Source organism: Myxocyprinus asiaticus, chromosome 17 (assembly GCF_019703515.2).
Source record: "Myxocyprinus asiaticus isolate MX2 ecotype Aquarium Trade chromosome 17, UBuf_Myxa_2, whole genome shotgun sequence".
Classification (NCBI taxonomy): Eukaryota; Metazoa; Chordata; class Actinopteri; order Cypriniformes; family Catostomidae; genus Myxocyprinus; species Myxocyprinus asiaticus.
In genome coordinates, this window is record NC_059360.1 from 17256098 (window position 1) to 17281244 (window position 25147).

At 37.8% G+C, this 25147-nt stretch overlaps 1 protein-coding gene across 1 annotated transcript in view; it reads left to right on the plus strand.

Moving 5' to 3' along the window:
• LOC127454845 (ribosomal protein S6 kinase alpha-5-like) overlaps positions 1–23748 on the plus strand; it is a 39802-nt gene extending 16054 nt beyond the window's left edge. The window contains exons 10-17 of the mRNA XM_051722306.1: positions 4195–4320; positions 4904–5037; positions 5507–5600; positions 9032–9202; positions 11209–11400; positions 12652–12811; positions 12908–13071; positions 16785–23748. Coding sequence (XP_051578266.1) covers positions 4195–4320; positions 4904–5037; positions 5507–5600; positions 9032–9202; positions 11209–11400; positions 12652–12811; positions 12908–13071; positions 16785–17072 — 1329 coding nt within the window. The 3' untranslated portion in view covers positions 17073–23748. The remainder of the gene's footprint in view (positions 1–4194; positions 4321–4903; positions 5038–5506; positions 5601–9031; positions 9203–11208; positions 11401–12651; positions 12812–12907; positions 13072–16784) is intronic.
• The last annotated feature ends 1399 nt before the right edge of the window (positions 23749–25147 follow it).

A 25147-nucleotide genomic window follows, 5' to 3' on the forward strand; every position in this document is an offset into this window, starting at 1 on the left:
TATCTTCTCTTCAGAAAATATTATAGACTGCAAAAGCTATGATTTTATTTACTTGAATATTGAATTGATTATAAAAAACTGTAATTTATTTTTCATGATGCATCCCCTTGTATGATTTATGTCCTCATACCCTTGGTGTGAACTGTAGACCCAAATCAAGTATACCTTACAGAATGTCCCTTTGAATTTACCGATAGTCATTTTAATTTAACTTTACATTTGGCAGAAAATATCTTGTAAACACTTACTGAATTAAGTACTTGAAAATTATTCATCATGAAAATTTAAATGTTATGTATTGTCACACTGACCTGTACTGACCACGATACAAACAACAGCAACATACTGAACTGTTAGCTGTACAGAGAAAAATTAATGAAAGACCAGTGATTGTCACTCATGAACGAATCGTTTGTCTGCCGAACCTAGTAGCGGTCATGTGACAAATGAACAAAAGAAGAATTTGTTCACGTGGCAAACTAACGAAATTACTTGAATAAAGATTTTTCATTTTACTTAATGAGATTCCAAGATCCATGTCAGTAAACTACTCCAAACTAACAATATTATAAAACGTATTTGAAAACCATGTCTAGTATACATAAACCCTGGACCAAAGTTTATATTCACACTGCACCTTAATTAAAAACATGTTTGATATCGGTGGCATGAATTAATTTATGCACATGAGTGAGTGGACATTTGATGTTGGGTTGTATAATTGTTCAGTTAACCCTCATTATCAGTAAGCAGGAAGTACCGAAGTGGATAAGGGCAATTCAGCTTTTATAATGATCACTTACGCAGTGTGAGCTTGGCTGTCAATGTTGGAATTAGAGAGCTGTTATGAAATGTAATTATGGTAATATGGAGATAGATTCAAGCATCAAGTGTGAATGACAATTTTTGATGCAGCTTGATCCATAGTGTTGCCTATAGCATGATGCCAGATGAAATGGAAGGCTGCGAAAGAGATGGTGTCTATGATTGCCTTCTGAATCCTTCAGTCTGGTGGATCAATGCAGCCATTAAACGGCGTTGTGAAATAAAAGGTCGGCGTCTGCGAGAACAGCCACGTCTGGCTCAATTTACTCCTTCAACTTTTGATTACCAACTTCATCTTGGCTTTTCTGAGCGTTCGCCTTTCATGTGCACTGGAATTTTGATCCTTCGTAATGTTTGGGCGGTACAATTGCAGAGACGTCTGCAATGATAACTTTCCAATCACACACACACACATAGGCGCATATAAATGGAGCCACCCCCTCAAACTCCTCACAAACTGAAATTAAGCTGCATTAAAGGACTGCGATAATTTGAAAAGCAGGGCAATCAAATACCTTAGCTTAGCAATTAAAAGCATTTCAACCATTCATCTCATCATCCTTCCGTCCAGCTATCCTCTCATCCAACCAGGCACACCTCCGCCCTGTAGCACACACAGCTGCAGTCTGGCCGTGTAAGTGGGGCATGGGCTGGTGGAGGCTTTTTTTTAGATGCGACTTGGCTAACCAGCGCACTTGAAGTAGGCATTCCAAACAATGTGACTGGAGTCCCTGTGAATGGAGGACATGCATTGAAGAAGAAAAAAAAAGCAGCTATGGATTTTTTAATTTCTTAAAGGCTACGTTTACACAGCAGCATAATACTGTTGTCAGTCTTGTTTTAGAGTACTAAACACAGTTATGTTTAAACACAGTTTGGTTATAAACGAGAGTGACAACCGCATTCTGTAACCAAACTTTCAAGACTACTGTCTTGACCAACACAAAATAGGTATCGTTTGTATGTAGGCATTATGACCAAAACTGAACAAGTGCTTTTAAACTTGCAGATAAATCAGAAGTGTTCCGTTTTGATAATTTACTAAAAATGTTGCACTGTACATTTTATTGAAAGCAGTAAAAACATCAAACTGATCAATTAGCCATGTGTCATATGTCATTTGAAAGCTCACAAAGAGTAGAATACAATCAGCCTATTTGTTTAACTCACAGACAGAAATATAGCGAGTAATAGCTATGTCTTTGACATACGTTACATGTAAACAGGTGTTGCTTATAAGCCACGTTTTCACTTATTACTTAACAAAAAATAAACAGAACATAAAATATCACATGACATTACTTAGAAGAGGGGATTCCTAATAAAACGAGGCCACACACAACATAATCGGAGGCATAGATTATTAGATAATCTACACAAAGCACAATGTGCACACAGCACATTGGATCAGATGACTTCATCGGAAATAATGTAGTACATTGTCCAGCATCACGGAACACTAAAACAATTGGATTAGGATTCAGATCACTGCAACAAGAGGTGGAAGTCATCCAAATATGGGCAGAGAGGATCGTTCACTGTAATTAAATATGGCCACCAGGAGATGGTGCCAAGTACATGACACAGACTCAGAGATGGCTCAAATGACACAGAACAGAACTGAATGAGATCTTGTTACTCACGAGCATACCTTTAGTCATTGTTGTGTAATTAGTTCTTATGTATAATAATTGTTTTATTTGTTTGGAGCCGTTTTTGGACACTAGGATAAATAATTTTTGTAGTGCTATAACTTCTGTTTGCTTTGTCGTATCAACACAAAATTTTACTCAGTTACAGTTGACATAATTGGGAACAAAATAAAAGCAGTTTTTCAGAGCTACCTTATTTACACCCAGTGATATATAATGTAAAATCAGAAAAAAAGAGAATTTTTGGCTCTTTTTTTTTTTTTTTTCTCAGCAGTTTCTTAGGCTGAGGGGCAGATTCACTAAGAATTAATTGCACCCGATAAAAGCACCAGTTTTTTGCACGCGATAACTGTGCTCATTTAGTGCCCGATTCACTAAAGTAATTATGCAGATCAGGCAACGTTACAAATGCACCCACAAAATCGCTGCTGAACACAATTTGCCTGGGCAATTCTGATCTTGCGGTCCGATTCTGAGTGCAATATAGCCAACAATGCTGCAGACCACTGTATTTAACCCACCTTGCCGGGACTGAACAGCATCAATTTGACCCAGACGCCTGGATCAACTCTTAAACATGCAGAACTTGCACTTGATGACACCGTGCATCTGGATTTATGCCAGGTTAAAATACTCTTCAACATCATTTGATGAGTATTTGATTAATTTCTGCTGAAATGATCAGTTGAAAATGTCCACAAACATCTCTTTTTTTTTTTTTTTTTTCTCCCCAATTTGGCATGCCCAATCCCCAATGTGCTCTAAGTCCTTGTGGTGGTGTAGTGACTCGCCTCAGTCTGGGTGGCGGAGGACGAATCTCAGTTGCCTCCGCGTCTGAGACCGTTAATCCGCGCATCTCATCACGTGGCTTGTTGAGCGCATTACCGCAGAGACATAGCGCGTGTGGAGGCTTCACGCTATTCTCCATGGCATCCATGCACAACTCACCACGCGCCCCACTGAGAGCGAACCACATTATTGCGACCACGAGGAGGTTACCCCATGTGACTCTACCCTCCCTAGCAACCGGGCCAATTTGGTTGCTTAGGAGACCTGGCTGGAGTCACTAAGCATGCCCTGGATTTGAACTCGCGACTCCAGGGGTGGTAGTCAACGTCTTTACTCACTGAGCTACCCAGGCCCCCTGACAAACATCTCTTTTAAATCAAATTCATTTTTCCTCCTAATTTAATTTGGTGGTAATAGTGCGATGTAAATTGTGCAGGGCAGATTGCACAGAGTTTTGTGAATGAAGCACAATCTTTAATGAGCCTAATTTACATAGAAAGGAGTCGTGTTTGCGCGGAAAGGAATGACAGCGACTTAATTTAAATATTGTAGACGCAGTGCAATTTCAGCACTGATTGCGCCCGCTTAACGTGATTGCGGGTGGTTAGTGAATAAGACGCAGGTATTTTCGCAGAAATACCAAACTCAGAAGTACCGCAACTGTTTAGTGAATCTGCCCCTGAGAGTCTCAGAATTTATCATAATCTATATCATTAAAAAATATGAAACATTTTTCCTCAATTGACCCTCTTTGGTTTTTTGTTGAGTTATATGGGCATGCCACTGAAACAGGAAATCTTTAAAAACACCTTCAGAGCTTAAACAGTTAATAAACAAAAAACATTCGCTGTCACTTTGAGCATTTCCTCTGCATTAGTATCCTCTTCCAGCTGTCTGTGAGTGTGTTTATAGATGTTTGTATCTGCAGGGCTATTCCTTTATGGCTCCCTCCATCCTGTTTAAGAGGAATGCAGTGATGGACGATCCAGGTCAGCTGTGCAGAGGGTCAGAAAGGCCGGGTTCTGCTGCTGTTGCCCGTAGCGCTATGATGAAGGTCAGTTTTCATATAGCTTTTTTTTTTTTTTTTTTTTTTTAAACATTGCAACATTATAGCTGATGTGTGTAATTATTATTATTATTTTTTTTTATTTTTTTATTTTTTTTTACATTTTAACACTTTCTCCTAGCCCATCTGAATGTGCAGTGACATTTTAGGTTGATTTCCCCCCAAAAAGTGTAAACACAGTGGCTCTATGGCACTATCAAAGCATTGCTCTGTTTGAGCATCTCAACCAGCCTGACCCAGCAAGCTTTGCTCAACCAAAGAACTGTATCTGCATTTGCTTAAGGTAATACAAGTGCTTGCAAGGCAGAAAAATATTTGTTTTGCTTTATTTAGCTCTGATTTTATAGGCATGCTTGCGTCGTTCCCTGATTTACTGAATTCCTGAAGTGAATTGGACCCTAAGGTAAGTGCAGATGTGTGTAAATAAGTGGCTTTTGTGAACCTCAATCAGAAATTGTGATGTTTTTGACATCACAACCATGAGCACATTAACATGTGCAATGTACACGGACCCTTTACGTCAGTAGATGTCATCCAGTTTTCCTCTAATCTTCTGACAATCTGACTGCAGGACTCTCCGTTCTACATGAACTATGAAATGGATCTGAAGGAGAGCGCTCTGGGTGAGGGAAGCTTCTCCATCTGCAGACAGTGTACTCACAAGAAGAGCGGACAGAAATACGCTGTGAAGATCGTCAGTAAAAGGTATCAGATAATCAGTAATGCAGCCTGCCAACAGAGTCTTTTCTAAAGTCTAAGGCAAAGGTTTACATACACAATGGTACACACTGGTACAAAGGTAGTAAAGAAGAAAAAAATTGGTACAAAGGTAGTGAAGAGAATAGAATATATGGTTTTTTGTTATATATAAACATATTTGTAGAATATGGGTTGCCCTAACCATATTTTCTATATGCAGAAGTTATTAAATGCACATTATAAAAAAATGCAGTGTTACTTATTAATGTCCAGTGAAGTATGCATATAAATAGAGCAAGTGCATGTGCGTAAGTAGTCTGTGATTGACCAAAGGCACATTGAATGTGCCAGAATTATGCAAAAACAGCATTAACTGTCCATAAGAATGTAAGTACTTTTTGATGTACTCCGTATAATTTGTATTACATAATGGTTATCCATGTGATTTGTAGTTCTTATATTTTTAATCATGCAGAATGGAGGCACAAACGCAGAAAGAGATTGCTGCTCTCAAACTGTGTGATGGACACCCCAACATAGTCAAGCTACATGAGATCTACCATGACCAGGTATGTCTGCATTGGCGGCTGTTTGAGACTCTGTGCCTATTAAGGCTGTCATATTAAAATTAAAATATTCGTCGAATTTAAGATAAAAACGCACATTCGAATGCTAAAACTTTTCATTCAAATTTTGGATGTGTGACAAGCAAAGTTATAATAGTTTTGAATTTTGAATTTTGTTTTTATTTCTATATCATTAAAAAAAAAAAAAAATTTAGTTTAGTTTCGTTTTGTTTGTAGTTCTTTGTTAGTTTTAGTTTAGTTTTAGTTTTATTTAGTTTTTATTTTAGTTTTAGTATGTATATTAAGGGATATTGGAGAATAGGCAAAACAGGTATTTGTGTAATGTGGATTGTATAGCTGGACTGCCCAATGTCCAAGTTGTAAATAATATTATTGCGAGTAGGATTTTGCTTAGGGCCCCCATATGCTTAGGAACAGCCCTGCTAATGGTACAGCTCTGCAATCAACTCGATTCTCCGGGACAGAAATGTAAACTTTGCTGGATAGGGGAGGAGGCTATTGCCATATGGTAGTTAGCATGTTTGCATAGCAAAACAATTGGAAAACTGGACACAAAAGTATTTGGTGTGAACAACCCCATAGGTGGTGGTCTTTGGCCTTTGCATCTATCTATCAGTTTTTCTCAGATTAAGTAATGGGTTTTAAAACACTTTGCAGGATAGGAATTCAATTTGGTAATGTGCATTTCAAGATCCTTGCGTTCTGTGCCATTCTGTTGTGCTCAGTCTGTTTCAACAGCCCCTTGGGCCGGTTGCATAAACATAGCCATTAACTTAAAACTGCGCCTAACAATTAGTTTGACTAGCTAAATACGCCATAGAAAGCCTGTTGCATTCACTGAAAACATTTGCTTATTAGAGGAATACAATGCTTCAAAATTGATTCTAATTAATAAATTTAGTGATGTTAACCCAAATAATAAACCACATGACATTTTGTTACCATCGTTGAAGTCAAAGTCTTCTACAAAGTCTGAACTCAATCCCCTTTCAGCCCTCAACTGAAGCCCCCACTGGCTCAGCTGACAGTTATTTTCCATGGCAACATAGAATGTAACCAGAAGTTAGCCTGGTTACATTTTGTTCTTAAATTAGACAGATTTTTTTTAGACAAAGTTTTAATGCAACTGACTGAAAAAATTAAGACCAACATTATAGACGACTAACTAGTAAGAGTAGTCTAAACAGTTTTATGCAACCAGCCCCTGGTCTCAGAGTCTAAGCCGTTGCACCACCAAGTTTAGCCGAATACCACTACTATCTGGGAATATTGCAATCGTTTGGGTTAGGTTAGGTTAGAGTTAGGTTAGGTTAGAAAGGAATGAAAAAACACTGTGGTATCGGCATTATTATGAAGCTTGAGTTTGGGCTAGTATTGCGGCACCAGTGCAACACCATGTTAACATGCATAGACCTGTCTATTGAAGCTTAATTTTTCTCATTTTACTTTTCTACTTCACATTTGAGAATATTAACTGACTAAATATTTTTTTTTATTTTAATGTTTATGCACTTAGTTTAAAATGAAATGATTTTATATTTTTAAACAGCCAGGAATGATCTTTGCAATAATATAACACGGTGCTGTTTGGCTGATATGTATTCGTTGCACCCTCTTGCGGACTAAGGAAACAACGTCAATTTAAAAATCTTGTGACTTTTAAAATTTGAATTTAATTCGAGTTTTGGTAATAATTAAGGTAAAAATTTGAATTTAGTTTCTCAGCCCAGTTGATAGCCCTAGTGCATATTTTTGATTAAAAGACTGTGAAACCTAGAGTTGCTCTGTGCATATCCAAGCTTCATTTAGTCACAGAACTGGGCTACCCTGAATAAGGTTGAGCCCTCTTTGTCCTCGCACCTGCCCCAGATTACATTCCCTCCAGTTAATAAACTGCGCTCTTCCTTTTCATTGTACTTTGTCTCAATTACCATCCAGTACCTATCAGATGCAGCGTCAAAGAAGGTTTAAACTAACTGCAAAAACAGCATTCTGGTTGGTTTTCACTAAAGACAACATTAAAAATGGCCTTATTTACCTTCTGAATAGATGTCGCTCACCTTGTTGTTTTTTATTCTAAAGAAAGAAGTTTGTTTCATAATCTTTCATCAATGTGGAATAACTTTCTCCAGCTCTGAAACAACCATTCTGCTGTTGTAACCAAATCAATTAATCAATAATTAATCATAGATTAACATGTCTTCATTCAGTCGGAACTTGATGGACAAAACAAGCCCGTTCTACATTATTTCCGACTAAATATCCAGTTTCATTCAGATAATCACATTATTATGTTGCTGGGGGTTTATTAAGCCATAAAATATGTAACGTGTGTGTGTGTGTGTGTGTGTGTGTGTGTGTGTGTTTCTGAGTGTGTGTGTTCAGACAGCTTGGTCCACCATCCTATTCATTACTGTGATAAGCTGGAGTCAGTTGGACTCCTCTTTAGATCTGAAAAAGTGTGTGTGTGTGTGTGTGTGTGTGTGTATGTGTATGCTGTGCACACTTGCCAATTGGAGGTTATCAACCCCCACCCTCCGTACCCAGTGCCGTGCCCCAGATGAAAAGCAGAGCCGCCCTGCCCGGTCAGGGTCTTTGTTCATCTATACCAGAGATGATGAGAGATATTAGCTTGCTCTTTTTCATTTGCCTCTCTTTTTACTCTCATGTGCACACACACACACCCCATACCGCACATACTGTATAAGCCATGCAAACACTTATTCCGCCTTTCACTTATTCACACATATTCAGTGCATAATGAGATGGAAGCCCATTTTAAAAATCATCTTAAATCCAAGCATTTGCCAAAGGATTTTTCCAGCCCTTCCTGAGTTCAAAGGCAAAATTCCCCCCGACTGTCTGTCATTACATTTATATCTATGCCAGGGGAGAAGGCTTTGCACTGTATAATGGAAAATCTATTATTTAGCTTTGTGTAATTGTGATTATATAATGTTCCTTGTGTTTGGCTTAAGCTCACTAATTTGATATTTTTGTGCAGACACTTCACAGGCTGAACTCAAACCTGCATAACCTGCTCAAAGTTTCTTGATAATATATGCTAACCCAGACCTGTTCAACAGGAGGCTTGCGGGCCAGCTCTGGCCCTTTTTACATTTTAGTGGCCCACGTGAGGTTACCAGTTAACTAACACAAAAAGTGTACATGATGTTGATTGAGCTTAATTTGTATTGAACCCAGATGCCCCTGGTGATGCCTACATAAAGTTATACACGCCTATAAGGGAATAGTTCTTTTGTGGATCCTCCTGCTTTAGAAACCAGTTTGCTAGTGTCTTTTATGGCAAATAGCATAATTGCCGTCAATCTGATTTACTGTTTCTGTAATGCACCAGTTTTGAAAGCCCTTTTTGTATGTTTTTGTAAATTGTTTTATATGTGTTTGTGTAGCTGCACACATATCTAGTTCTGGAACTCCTGCGAGGTGGAGAACTGCTGGAGAGGATCAGGAGGAAGCAGCACTTCAGTGAGACGGAGGCCAGCTGCATCATGCGCAGACTGGTGTCCGCAGTCAGCCACATGCATGATGTGGGCGTGGTGCACAGGGACCTCAAACCAGAGGTACAGCACTCTCTGCCACAATCACTGTTATTAAAACAGATGACTCAACCCGCATGTCACAGCACTCCTGAATTACATGTGCTTCTAGACCGAGGGGCCCCAAAGTACTGGGCAAAACTTTACATAGTATTTAGGCCTTATGATGGAACATTGCTTGCTGAAGGTCTTGCTTAATTTAAAGAAAACCTATGCAAGAAGCTTTAGTCTTGTTAAAGGTGAAGTGTGGAATTTGCAAAAATAATGATTCCATTGGTTGAACAAACAAATAGTCCCGCCCCCAAACTCATGTCATTGGTTGAGCCAATGTTGCTATATTGGTCTGGGGTGCGTTTCCCAAAAGCATCGTTGGCCAACTATGGTCGCAAGTTCCATTGTTACCAGCAATGTACAATGATGTGGTGTTTCCCAAAACAGTTGTTTCAATGAACATTCGCAGACAGCATCGCAAAGTTGTGTGATTAGAACCACAGCTCTTTACCTGTGGTTAGAAGGATAGTTCCTTAGTTTGCTGTGGGACATCATTTCACGTGGCTGAGGCTTCTATATCTATTATTCCATATACAGTACTGTGCAAAAGTCTTAGGCACATAAGATGTTTCACAAAATCGTTTGTCTTAAGATGGTTATTTATATCTTCAGCTTTAGTGTGTCAATAGGAAATATAAATGTTAGACTCCCAAACATTACTTTTGCAAATAGAAAAGATTAGAATAGAAGAACAGGGCGCTCTGCAAGAGATGGCATTGCCCCCACAAAGCCCCCCACTGAACATCGAGACAGTCTGAGATTACATAAAGAGACAGAAGCAATTGAAACAGCCTAAATAGATAGAAGGACTGTGGCAAATTCTCCAAGAAGCTTGGAACATCCTATCTGCCAACAACCAAGAAAAACTGTGTCCAGGTGTACCTAGGAGAATTGGTGCTGTTTTAAAGGCAAAGGTGGTCACACCGAATGTTGATATAGCTTTTTTATATTTACTGGGCTTTATATGACATTAAGTGTTAAATTACAACTATTTATGGCATTATTTTTGAAGACATCCTCACTATGCAACATTTTTCCTAAGTGCCTAAAACTTTTGCACAGTACTGTATATCTTTCATTCTATAAAGACTTTGACCACGTTTACATGCTCTTAAGAAAACTGCTTATTCTGGTGTTTTGCAGAAAGCAGCGTTCTGAAATGTCACATAAACGCAAATGCAGCCATTTAAGGGATTAAAGGCTGTTAAGAGAAAGCTCTTTAACACACATGGTTTCTGTCAGAGGCATGTGTCCATGTAAATGCATAAGTGAAGTTTTCATATGTTTTTGAAGAGTGCGTATGTGCTCAAGTGCGTTGGGGGAACCCCGGAGTCTGATGTAGAGGGAAACTCCACCATTGCATAGTGCACGCAGCTTTCGTGTCTTCAGCAGCTTTCGTGCATTAAACAGCTTTCTGGAGTACGTGTAAATGAGCTTTTATGATTTTATATCCGCAGATGTTATTACTCCACCCCTTGCATAAAGTCATTAACCACATTTATATATTGTTGAACCAGCGTGGTTAGAACGATGGATAACATAGTTACTATGGTTTTGGGAAACAGTTGTCACTAGCTGGTTAATTTCTCCAACGATACATCGTACTGGTGGTTAAGCAGTGAGTCACATCATTGTACGGGAATCGGACCCCTAGTCGGGATTCTCAAACAAACAGAGTAATGTTTGATAGTGCCACAGTGTTTACACTTTTCAGGGAAATCAACTTATGAATAGGTTACTTATACAGTAGTTGTCTCTGAACATTAAACTGGGAAAGGAGCAAGTATTTAAACATAGAAAGAATCGCTCAGTTTATGCCCCCCATCATTACTTTCAGTTTGGCTAATGGTTAATTAGCTAATCATAGTTCATATTTGTAAACAAATAATTTTTGTTACAAATGGACCTTTTTGCTGCTGTGTGGCTTTAGTTTTCTGACTATGTAATGATGTTCTTCAACCTCTCTTTTCTCCTCTTAGAATTTGCTCTTCACTGATGACACTGAGAATTCAGAGATAAAAGTCATTGACTTTGGCTTTGCAAGGCTCAAACCTCCCGACAATCAACTCCTAAAGACCCCCTGCTTCACTCTTCAGTACGCCGCCCCTGAGATCCTCAAGTATGATGGTTATGATGAGTCCTGCGACCTTTGGAGTTTAGGGGTCATATTGGTAAGGGCCAATTGCCAATGTGTAAGGTGTAGGAACTAGTAAGGGCGTAACTGGCAGATTGTACTTCTTGACAGTTCTGTGCTGGAAAGTATTGATGGGGTTCATGAGCTTGTGAATGACTTTTTAATTAAGTTGCTGCCTATATAGAGCATTACTTATATGAGATTCCATTTCATTTAGGATGCTGCCCCAGAAGGTATCTGCCTATGTAAGACAGTAGGGTCACATGAGTTTGGTAAAGAGTTGTTGTGTTCACTCGTACTGCTTTTATGGAAGAGGGAATGGGGCAAAACGGGTACTAAATGTGAGTCACACCGCTCAGTGCTATGATTCACATTGAAGAATCCTTTTGTCAGGCTTTTTTATGCAAATAATGCATTGAATGGTGTAATTTGTATTAATATTTGGATGCTTTGTGCCATTTCTGCTTAAATGAGTCTGTTTGTATCCTCACAGGAGCTTTTATCCCTTTTATTTCATGTAGCTTACTATTTGTGGATAGGAGTATAATGTACTGCTGTTTCTGACACTTATTCAGTTATACACCAACCAAAATAAACAAACTGAACTGCCCCCATTTCCAAAAAAGCTTAGCACTACAGACTGGAGTGATCTCAGCTACACTTAAGCTAAAATGTTTGGCCAGTTCAACAGAACTTCATTGAGAAAAAGATTAGAGGAGATAGAGAGAGGACACCTGAAGGGGTTGTCTATTTGCAGAGTTATTTTTGTGGGTCTGTTTCTGCCTCGCTATGTAATGGGGAGTAGGACCTCGCTGTGGCCCCCTGGGGGAAGAGCAGAATAGTGCAAGAGACAGGTTTTGATGTGATTATCTGTGACAGGCTGCAAGCTGAGATGCCCTGAAGCTCAGCACAGGAAGGAGCGAGGTCACAGTACAGAGAAAGTGAAGTGCTGTGTAGCTTATTTTAGCTGTACACTTTTACTCTATTTATCTTTCTTTCACATTTTTTTTTCTTTTGCTAGAGCAAATTTATATTTTAATAAAATAAGAATAAGAAAACAAGTCAAACAGAATTTGTAATACAATAAGGTATTGTAAAATCATCATTAGTTTGTATCAGTGATCAGAAATGCCATGTTTTAAGATGAGTTTGTACAAACATATCCAGTGTATATAAAATAATAATGGTCCTAAGACAAAACCTTGAGGCACCTCATATTTGACATACAGGTATTATCCACATCGCTGATTCATGTTTTAAGTTGCTGTTGTGTGATGTTGTGTCGCAGTACACCATGCTGTCTGGCCAGGTCCCATTTCAGTGTCAGGAGAAGAGTCTAACACACACCAGTGCAGAGGAGATCATGAGGAAGATCAAAAAGGGGGACTTTTCTTTCGAAGGTGAAGCTTGGAAGAATGTATCTAGTCAGGCCAAGGATCTGATACAAGGTGGGACACAGCTGGAGATTTTTAGAGGGCATTTTGTGGTGGAATACATTTGTTAGATCTAATATGTGTGTTTGTATGTGGCATACTCATTTACAGAGCTGTTGACGGTGGACCCTGTCAAGCGGATAAAGATGTGTGGTCTGCGTTATAATGCCTGGCTGCAGGATGACAGTCAGCTTTCCTCCAACCCTCTCATGACCCCTGACATCTTGGGCTCTTCCACGGCCTCAGTGCACACCTGTGTTAAAGCCACCTTCAATGTAAGTGAGGGATAACTGGCAAGAGACTAGGAGAATAAAACTTGTCAAGAGCACAACCGGGTCATATTTCACTTCCAAAAATAAAAGAAATAAGAAATGTTGCTAAAATTAAATGCCTTTATATATATATATATATATATATTAAAAAAATGTAAATAGATATAAAATGTTATTTTAATTAAATTGTAAACGATTTAAATGTTATGGTAGTATTCGTTGAACTTCTGTTAAAACCTTTCATGAGCATAACTGGGTAATTTTTCACTTCCAAAAATACAAGGAATTGTTTTGCTTAATTGAAATGTCTTTTTTAAATAATAATAAAAAAAATGAATAAGTCTATTTTAGGACCATTACGATGTTTTGCATTGTGACATTTTTTTCATGAACATTTTTAAAGCACATTTTCCCCCAGATTCAAATTTTCATAATGCAAAAAATATTTTTCTCATTACTGGAATATATATTAAAAATATATTCACAGCGCTTCACTTTCCACATTTTGTTATGTTACAACCTTATTCCAAAATGGATTAAATTCATTATTTTCCTCAATTCTACAAACAGTACCCCATAATGACAATGTGAAAGAAATGTTTGAAATCTTTGCAAAATAAAAAAACAAAAACAAAAAAAAAAACCACGTACAAAAGTATTCACAGCCTTTGCTCAATACTTTGTTGAAGCACCTTTGGCACCAACTACAGCCTCAAGTCTTTTTGAGTATGATGCTACAAGCTTGGCACACCTATTTTTGGGCAGTTTCTCCCATTCTTCTTTGCAGGACCTCTCAAGCTCCATCAGGTTGGATGGGGAGCGTCGGTGCACAGCCATTTTCAGATCTCTCCAGAGATGTTCAGTTGGGTTCAAGTCTGGGATCTGGCTGGGCCACTCAAGGACATTCACAGAGTTGTCCTGTAGCCACTCCTTTGTTATCTTGGCTGTGTGCTTAGGGTTGTTGTTCTGTTGGAAGATGAACCGTCACCCCAGTCTGAGGTCCAGAGCGCTCTGGAGCAGGTTTTCATCAAGGATGTCTCTGTACATTGCTGCATTCATCTTTCCCTCGATCCTGATTAGTCTCCCAGTTCCTGCCGCTGAAAAACATCCCCACAGCATGATGCTGCCACCACCATGCTTCACTGTAGGGATGGTATTGGCCAGGTGATGAGTGGTGCCTGGTTTCCTCCAGACATGACGCTTGCCATTCAGGCCAAAGAGTTCAATCTTTGTTTCATCAGACCAGAGAATTTTGTTTCTCATGGTCTGAGAGTCCTTCAGGCGGGCTGTCATGTGCCTTTTACTGAGGAGTGGCTTCCGTCTGGCCACTCTACCATACAGGCCTGATTGGTGGAGTGCTGCAGAGATGGTTGTTCTTCTGGAAGGTTCTCCTCTCTCCACAGAGAAATGCTGGAGCTCTGTCAGAGTGACCATCAGGTTCTTGGTCACCTCCCTGACTAAGGCCCTTCTCCCCCGATTGCTCAGTTTGGCCGGGCGGCCAGCTCTAGGAAGAAATTTTTCTGTACCCTTCCCCAGATCTGTGCCTCGATACAGTCCTGTCTAGAAGGTCTACAGATAATTCCTTGGACTTCATGGCTTGGTTTGTGCTCTGACATGCACTGTTAACTGTGGGACCTTATATAGACAGGTGTGTGCCTTTCCAAATCATGTCCAATCAACTGAATTTACCACAGGTGGACTCCAATCAAATTGTAGAAACATCTCAAGGATGATCAGTGGAAACAGGATGCACCTGAGCTCAATTTTGAGTGTCATGGCAAAGGCTGTGAATACTTATGTACATGTGATTTTTTTTTTTTAAATTTAGATTTCAAACAAACTTCTTTCGTGTTGTCATTATGGGGTATTGTTTGTAGAATTTTGAGGAAATCCATTTTGGAATAAGGCTGTAACATAACAAAATGTGGAAAAAGTGAAGCGCTGTGAATACTTCCCGGATGCACTGTATACCTTTGTGTGAAATCTTCAGTTTTTTGGCAATTTCAAGCATTGTATAGCCTTCATTCCTCAAAACAATGATTGACTGATGAGTTTCTAGAGAAAGCTGTTTCTTTTTTGCCATTTTTGACCTAATATTGACCTTAAGACATGCCAGTCTATTGCATAATGTGGCAACTCAAAAACAAACACAAAGACAATGTTAAGCTTCATTTAACGAACATGTTTGATATAATAGCAAGTGATTTTCTTGTACCAAATTAGCAATTTAGCATGATTACTCAAGGATAAGGTGTTGGAGTGATGGCTGCTGGAAATGGGGCCTGTCTTGATTTGATCAAAAATGACTTTTTTCAAATAGTGATGTGCTGTTTTTTTACATCAGTAATGTCCTGAATGCCACTTTGGTAAATTAAAGTACCGATTTCCTTCTGAAACAGCAAAATATGTACATTATTCCAAACTTTTGGCCACCTGTGTACATGTAAAAATTTTCAGTCTTTTGCGGATACAGTTAATTAGACACTTTTTTTTACAGATATAAACTTTGATTCAAGTATAGGTATACATGCCATAAAATCCGTGGGCATGCTGTAATTAAAAGTTGGGCAAAATCTTCTGCCGTTTTCCAGTGGACTTTTTTAATTATAGGATCAAATGGGCAGATTCAATTCATATCAAGCTTTACTGGCAAGAGAAACTTAAGTGTACTTTTCCAGTGCATTATTAGACACTATACATACAGATACAAAACAAACTAAATGCTGAAGTTTAATTTGCTGTAGTTTAAAATCTCAAAACTATTATTTTCTCTGGCTGCCGTTCAGTCTCTATCGTGCACATGTTGGGTCTCTCTCGCATGGTTTCGTTTTTATCACTGGTTCGGAATCAGATGACAGCAATTGAGCATTTTGGGCGATGCGAAGAGATACAGCAGCTTGACTCTATCTCTCCCACACCTGGCTCAGCACTAGTGGGTGAATTCTCCATTCAGTAAATCCATTCTCCCTTGTTTATTATGCTTCGGACATGCGTCATGCATAGTTTCTGCGCTAGTATGTGCAGTCAAGTCGAGGGTGTACCTCCTGGAAATTCGTATATGCCAATTTTAGCCACAGGAATTGAGGAAAACGTTAGTTACATTTTAGGAAGTGAAAAACAAAAAATGGATACTGCAGTAAACGTTCTACTATAAATCACAGAAGTCAATGCATTACATTTCCCGGGGGCCTGGGTAGCTCAGTGAGTAAAGACGCTGACTACCACGCGAGTTCGTATCCAGGGCAAATCCAGCCAGGTCTCCTAAGCAACCAAATTGGCCTGGTTGCTAGGGAGGGTAGAGCCACATGGGGTAACCTCCTCGTGGTTGCTATAATGTGGTTCGCTCTTGGTGGGGCACGTGGTGAGTTGTGCATGGATGCCGTGGAGAGTGCCGTGGGCCTCCATGGTAACGCACTCAACAAGCCACGTGACTAGATCTCAGTGTTAGAGTTAGGTTAGGTTAGGTTAGGTTAGGTTAGTTAGGGTTAGGGACGTCTCAGACATGGAGGCAACTGAGATTTGTCCTCCACCACCCGGATTGAGGCGAGTCACTACGCCACCACGAGGACTTTGGGAGCTCATTGGGAATTGGGCATTCCGAATTGGGGAGAAAAAGAAAAAAAAAACACATTACATTTCCCAACCCTAGTTTTTTTTATTTTTTATTTGATTCAATCATGTTGTTTAGTTGTGTAATACTGTGATATCTTCCCCAGGCCTTTAATAAGTGTAAGCGGGAGGGCTTCCGACTCCAGACGGTGGACAAGGCACCTCTGGCCAAACGCAGGAAGATGAAGAAGACCAGCACCAGCACAGAGACCCGCAGCAGCTCCAGCGAGAGCACACACTCCTCCTCCTCTTCCTCACAGTCTCAGGATAAGACTCCACCAAGCGGAGAGACGGCTATCATACCCCAGGTCTCTGTGAGCACACCTTTCACTCTGGGCCCAGACGATAAGCCCTGTCAGAGCCAACCACAACCTGCCTTCACCTTCACAGAGTGAACCTTTTTGAGAAACAGACAGCAGTGTGGGACAAACCTCTCCCATCGTCCCTTTCTTTCTCCTTCATGCTCACACAACTCCATAGTTTGCATGTGGGGAAAGTGGCACCAACCCAGATTCATTTCTAGCAATAGATACACACGGTGAGCGCTGAAGACCAGGCTAGTGAACATATTTAACTTCAGTCCTTGACTTCTTCCAAAAGATTTTACTGAAGTAGCAACAAACCTAAACTATTGATGAGTTTGAGCATTTAATTGTACCATCAACACTTTTTTTACCCTTGGCAAGGTGGAAAAGACTATAGTTTGTTTTGTATTTACATGTAATTTGAATTTCTGTTGAGATCCTTTCTTTAGGTTTATTTATTTGTTTCTTTTTCGCTTGAACTCTTTTTGAAAAAGTTGAAGACAGAGCCAATGGCTAAATGAGGGAACGTCAATCCACAGAAGGTTTGCAAAAGTTGTTCATTCCACTATCAGTCTAGTTTGCTTCTAGCTAAACATGTTGTCTAAAATTTTGTCACTCTTGGTTTAATGTCTGAGTCAAATGTCATGCTCAGCTTGAATCTAGAACTTGAACCCTTCTAGAATCTTGAACTCATTGTTCACAAAGCCTAATGACACGCTTACCTTATGTAAGATAACCAGATTTTAAAATGACTACAGGCCAATTTTTAGCCCCAATTCAAGTGATATGCCTGCTAGAAGATGTCTGTGGCTTCCTGTCTGATATACCATGTTGTGTTGTTTTGGTCCTGTGTAGATGGTTGATGCTTTGGGACAGGCTGTGGTAGAGACTGTGTGTCTAAAATGATGCGCTTGCATGTTTTTCATCTTTGCATCCTCCGTTTCACAAGCACTTGAGCTGATTATGTGGTTCTCAGTGTTTGTGCTTTAGTTTGTAATTTCGGTAGCATTTCACAGTCGAAAAGGGAATCGTTTTATCTTATGCCTAAAGGACTGTCTATATTATTTGTGACGTGATAGCATTCTTACTTTTCAAGCACTACAAATTTGTAATTGAAAGCACTTGAACTCTACATTGCTATGCAAATGTTACTTCTTTCTTTTAGTACAATTATTACTATTATTCTGGTTCTTTTCGTATCCTTTAAGACTTTTATGCATAACAAGCATTACATTGCTGGGTTCCTGTAGCTCAACTGGTAGAGGATGTTGCTAGCAACACCAAGATCATGGGTTTGATTCCCAGGGATCCACTGTAAGTCAGTTTGGATAAAAGTGTCTGCCAAGTGGATAAATGTAAATGTACAAAAAATATTTAAAAACAGTGCCTGACGAGGGCAAACATAACTGCCATTTTTAGGGGCAGTCTAAGACTACACTCTAAATAATCATGCATTCCACTTCCTGTGTACTTACTAAGATATCACATCACATATCACATTCATGAGCTTTTAAATAGAGATAGACCAATTATCGGTTTAACCAATATTTTGCCGATATGCAATTTTTTTTTTTTATCAGTTCTATCGGTAGCAGTTCTTTACTTTTGGGTTTACTTTTTCTTTCTTTCTTGCAAGGAACATAAAAGAAGATGCTAGGAATGACCACCTAAGTTACCATTTACTTTCATTGTATGAAAAAAAGAGGCAATGAAAGTTAATGATGACTGAGGCAAACATCTCCTTTTGTGTTATAAGTTATAAGCATTTGGGGAAAAACTGAGGGTGAATAAATTATCACAGTTTTTTTATTTTTAGGTAAACTATCCCTTTAATATTTTAATGTGTTGTAATTATTTGACTTTTTAAAACAATCAGCCATTTATGCTTAAGGATACACTACAGAAATGCTTGACTTGTAGCATTTGATTATTATTAATAAATATTCATGGGGGGCCTGGGTAGCTCAGCGAGTATTGACGCTGACTACCACCCCTGGAGTCGCGAGTTCGAATCCAGGGCGTGCTGAGTGACTCCAGCCAGGTCTCCTAAGCAACCAAATTGGCCCGGTTGCTAGGGAGGGTAGAGTCACATGGGGTAACCTCCTCGTGGTCGCTATAATGTGGTTCTCGCTCTCGGTGGGGCGCGTGGTGAGCTGTGCGTGGATGCCGCAGAGAATAGCGTGAAGCCTCCACACGCGCTATGTCTCCGCGGTAATGCGCTCAACAAGCCACGTGATAAGATGCACGATTGACGGTCTCAGACGCGGTGGCGACCTGAGATTCATCCTCCGCCACCCGGATTGAGGTGAGTCGCTACGCCACCACGATGACTTAGAGCGCATTGGGAATTGGGCATTCCAAATTGGGGAGAAAAGGGGAGAATTTTTTTATAAATATTCACAATGTTTTATTGTTGTAGTCAATAATTATTGGGTCAAAAAGCAGAAATAAAACAGTAAAATCTTTTCTGTTTATCGGGCACTTAGACAAAAATAGTTGAATCATATCGGTCAAACAATATAGATTAATAACAATATCGGTCGACCTATACTTTTAAATGGTGAGGGCTGAATTTGGACACAGCAGGCAGGTACACACACACTCAAACACACATAAATTGGTGCTCCTGCCCACTTGAACCCGGGCAAAGGACAAGAGCAATAAGATCAGCAGGAGCTCGGCTCACTTTCATGCGTCTGTGCGGCGTTCTGCCTCTTCCCCTGTTCTCATTACTGCCTCCCTCTTTTATTTGGGTGTATTAATAGAACAGGAACAAGGGGAGGCAGAGAGTCCTAGATTGAACTCTCCTTTGGGAGAGAGGCTTCATTAAATGAATTGCTGTGGTGCTGTTTGTTCTTGAGGGAGTACTGTATGTCCTAATGTTTTCCCAAGTCCAATTGCTTGGCCATTAAAACAAGAGAGAGAGGAACACAGAGCTTGTTTTACAGTCTGATAAGATATTTTAGAGGATTATTCCTCTTGTTTTAGCTTTTATGAGATTAAAGGCCATGTGGGTTTTTTTATAATTCTGTTTGCCGTTTGTAGAAGTGTAGTGAACATGTTGTAAGCATCCGGGCCCTTAAACTGAACGCAGTCCTTTGATCTGCACACTCCGTTTTTGTTGCCCTATTTTAATGCTCGTGGGGACTTGTAAATTGTGTTGTCTGGTTTTGAACAGTAACTGAGGGGTCCTGCGTGCCTGTATCTATTTTAACTGTAGGTGTGGGCAGCTCATCTGCTCATGGAGGGGGAGTAATTAAAGGTACTGTAAGCTATTTTTTTCATGGAAAGGTATGCAGAAAATTGTGCTACTTACTGTACGATATTAATGAAATAAGTGTCCTGAGATATCTTGCCTGTCTCTGTGGCTGCACTAGACTCTATATAAAGCAAACAAAAATGTCAATGTCAATAATTTTTTGTGTTCTCATAGTATTGTAGTTGCAGCGAATTATTGAGGCTTAATGCCATTATTATGCCATGTTATTCATAACAGTTGAGGTTATGTTGAGGGCGCTATTTTACAGCTGTTGTTTTTGAGAGCCGTTTCTGTTCGAGTTGGTCACAAGAAAGCTCATTTGGTATCTTTTGGATAGAGGGGACGTGGCTAATCCAGCGGCTCAGCTTGTGGAAATTCTAGAATGGTTAAAATCGCTTACTGCATCTTTATGTTTCTTCAGCTCCACCTTGTTTTTGAAGGGGTTGTGGATTTGAAAATGAGAATTGAGGTAATGCCTGGATGTAAATTATGTTGGGGTGTTGGTAATTTTTTCTACTGCATGGAAACTAGTTTCTGATCTATTTCTTGATAGCTTTAGTTGAATTGCCTTGTTCTAGAGGTGTTTTAAAACTAAAATTTTGAAAGTGAATCTGTGGTCTGAAACTTGAATATAAAAAATTCTGACAGATTAAATACATTTCTGTCACAGAGCAAAAAATAAAATGCCATATTTCACTCCAAAATCAAAAGAAAAAATTAATTATATTTATAAGTATAATAAAATGATCAAAAATATATCAAAATGAAATATATACTGTATTAAATATAATACAAATAAAGCTATTTTTGGACCATTAAGATTTTATGTGACATTATTTTCTTGACAGTTAAGCACATTTTTCTCCAAAACTTGCATTACCGTAATGCATTTGGATGTTTTACTCTTGAGATTTGTATTATTTATCTTATATTTCTTATTATATATTTTTTATTCTTATTTTCTTATTTTTCTTATTCTTTGTATTATTTGATTATATTGATTATTCTAACTATATTATAATTTTGCTGATACAGCAATTTGTGTGCTTTTTATTATTTTTTTTTTATATATATATATATATATATATTTTTTTTTTTGTGCTTAACTGTCATGAAAATGCAAAAAAAATAAATAATAATAATAATAATAATAATTTTTTTCCATTTGTCATCTTTCATTTTCTTTTTGCAAAATTTAATTCATTATATTTTTCATTTGATTTTAAGGTAACAGGTTTCATAAGATTCGACCATAAGCACTTCAGCCTTATTACGGCTGACTGTACATGAATTACAGGACAATTGTATAGAATTAACTGTACAAAATTATTACAGTAATTCTCTTTTTGGATAATGTGGTTATACAAATTATCTCTCTTCTCATTTTGGATAGTTTGTTGTCACTGACATGACATTTATTCTAAAATATGGAAATTGCATTAAATTACATTTATTCACTTTAGCAGTTGAAATTCAGATCCTTAAACAGCTCCACATTAGGGATGGATTTTGTCAAATCAATGCAGACTATACTTTAAGTATCTCCACTTTTATATCCATTTGAAAGCATTCGCGTCCGCTGCCTTGGATATCACTGTTGCCCCAAAAGCAAGCTAGAGTCTCCTCTCTTTAAAAAACCCTATCCTTCTTATTTCTTTTTATCTTACCAAAGTCATGATTTGTAGCAGTGAAACTTGATGCAAAATCTTACAACCTATACCAAGCTTTAATTTTCTGTGTAGTGAAGTCTTTCTGATTCTGTTAGGCACTTGCCAAAAAGTGAAGGTCAATGATATCGCGCTTCCTTCTTCCAACATTTACAACTGTGAAACCCACTTTCCTCTCTGTTTTTACACTTCTTCATGTAATTCTATTTGTTATAATGGTTGTTGTAACAATCACCCATTCTAAAAACTAGCACAAGTCCTCCAGCCCAGATCTTTCCATATCTATCATTGTGACCCCTGTTCAGATTGTGAAACAATGGGGCGACATAGAAAAGGACCATTTATATTCTGCAGTCTCAATTTTTTGTCAACAGCCACAAAAAACACAATATAAAACACTTGCATTCCTGTTGGTTTGATGCTGTTGCTTTATATTAATGTCCAGCTATTGGAACACAAGTTGGATTAAATTGCAAAGAGAAATTTGAGCAAATGGTTTTAAAAGAATTTTGTGAAATTTTACAGGCTCTTTTCCTCTTAGTGTGCAATCAATGGCTGCCACCAAGGGGCGCTCTTTACACAGATTTGGGTAGCCTGTTTGCTTTGATGGTCATTTCATGCAGACCTGCTTGAATATGACATGTACATAACAGCTTTCTTTTTTCTTGACTGGTAGTAGACTAGTCTACTAGTCTTCACCGTGCATTAGATATTTAACTTTAAGGTGAAATGGGACCTGAATGGCTTATCATAAATGCTTATTTTTAGTTATCTAGCTGGGCTAGATTTATTTTTGCATTAATTTATTTAAATTGAATTATGATTAGACTTTAATGCTTAAAAAGCACCAAAATCATTTCATTTATAGTGAGTTTTAATGCTATATATATTCTGTAAGCGCTAAGCCATTAGTCTACCACACTGTGTGACAGTGATCCCTGTTTATGTACCCAGTGCTTTGTTTTAAGATTATATTCTATTGAAAGAAGAGGATACATTATACATGAATATTTATTCATATTTTGAAAGTTGAGAATTGTGTGGTTCTATTATTCTTTTGTGTTAGGATACAGATGCCAATTGGAGTGTCTTGCATGAGTGTTGTTGTCTCAGATGAGTTGAATCAACTCTGTGTGATGTCAGAGAGTGTTTTATTAACTAGTCTTGTTAGCAGCTGTTTTCCCATTTGTTTTGTGAAAAATATGTTTGAGGTTGTTATAAAAAATTAAGGGCTTTAAAGTTTTGAAAACATCTTATTGAACAAGAGTAATATCATTTAATTTGTCATAAATGGAATAAAACATTCCTGTAACAGTAAATTTTGTAAAGTTTATACTGTAACCAGTGGCTATGTAACAATGCAGATAAAAAAATTCCAAACTAAATAAATTCTAAACTAAAAAATAGTTTTTACAGTTACCTGTAATCTGTAGCTATGCTCATGCACCTAGTTATATATGACGGTTGCCAAACGAATAAAAAATGTCAATGAAGCCTGTAAATACATAAAGCTGTAGACTGTAATCTTTGATGTTATTTATTTATTTATCATTCTCAAATATGGACAGAAAGCATTTTTTTTTTTTTTAAATCACGTTATTTATTTTTCATTCACAAATATGACCTGAAAGCAAACATTTATTTATTTATTTGTAAATATCATATTTATTTTTTATTCACAAATATTAGCTGAAAGCAGGGTTTGTTTTTTTTTTTTGTTTTTCTTTTTTGGTAAGTATATATTAAACAAAATTCACATGAAAGCATATTTTTGATGGAAATATTTTTTTTTTTGGTGAATATTACATTATATATATTTTTTTCATTCACAAAAATGACCTAAAAGCAATTTTATATATATATGTGTGTATATATATATATATATATATATATATATATATATATATATATATATATATATATATATATATATTTAAAATAAAATCATATAAAAGCAGATTTTGTTTTATTTGGTAAATATCACATCATATTTATTTTTCATTCACAAATATGACCTGACAGCATTTTTTTTTTTCCTTGGAAAATAACTTTTTTTTTTCACATGAAAGCAGATTTTTATTCATTTATTTATTTTTGGTAAATATCATGCCAAATTTATTTTTTCATTCATAAAAAAATACCTGAAATCAGTTTTTTTGTTGTTGTTATTTTTTGTTAAATATCATGTCATATCAAATATAATAATAAAATAGTAATTACTTTTTCTATTACTCTTTTACTATTTTGCCATTAATAATTAATAATTCCTTTCATTTATATAGCGCTTTTCAGGGCACTCAAAGCGCTTTACATAGTACGGGGAACTCTCCACAACCACCACTTTATTTACTTTTCCTTTTTATCTAAATAAAGGAACAGTAAGAGGTATCAAGGTATCAGACTTCTTGTCCTCAAAGGATGTTAAGATGATACATAATACCGTACAAATGTATGTGAGCATTCTCTCTCATTTGTTTAGCAGTGTACACACATACACAAATGTTTTAGACCATTTTTTCTGAAACAAGCCTTGGCATTAAGATTGATGATACTAATTGTCAATGATTTTTTCCCTTGACAGGAAACTCTTGGAAGAAGTGGGAAACTATATTATTGAAGTACTAAAGTAGATATAACCACATTTACTAAGATTCAGACCACTGAAATCTAGATCCATCATATAAGTGGTTATTTGAGCACAGGTGGGTATATCTGTTTGAGTCAATGTTTCCATTCATACGCATGTGAACGCAGGAGACATGAAACAAATTTGTGCAAAGGAATTTTGTACTCCACTGTGTATCATAGAAACTCTGACCTGCAAATTTGCATTGTCCAAAAGACATTTGACCAATAGAGGATCTAAACATCAACAGATTAACCTTTTGGCTTATTACATAAATAAACATCAGAGCATCATAGTTTGAATTGTTGCACGGTCTGAAGTCATTTTGTATGTTCAAAGCTTATTGTGATCATGGATTTGCAGTAAATTTCTGAACTGGAAGCAGAAAGGGGTTTGGCCTTCAAGTGGGAGGTGTTGAAGAGTCAATAGCTGGAAATACAGGAATTCTGCACAGGACCCACATCTCCTATTGTCTCCCTCAAATTTTGACCAGGCTGCCCTGGCGAGCAATGATGGGACTTTTTCTTTCTTCTCCACCTCAGTCCTGGGACCCTTCCCTCCTGTCTCGGCCGGCATTCCACTGGGCCACCAGAGAAGCTGCTTTAGAGATGGG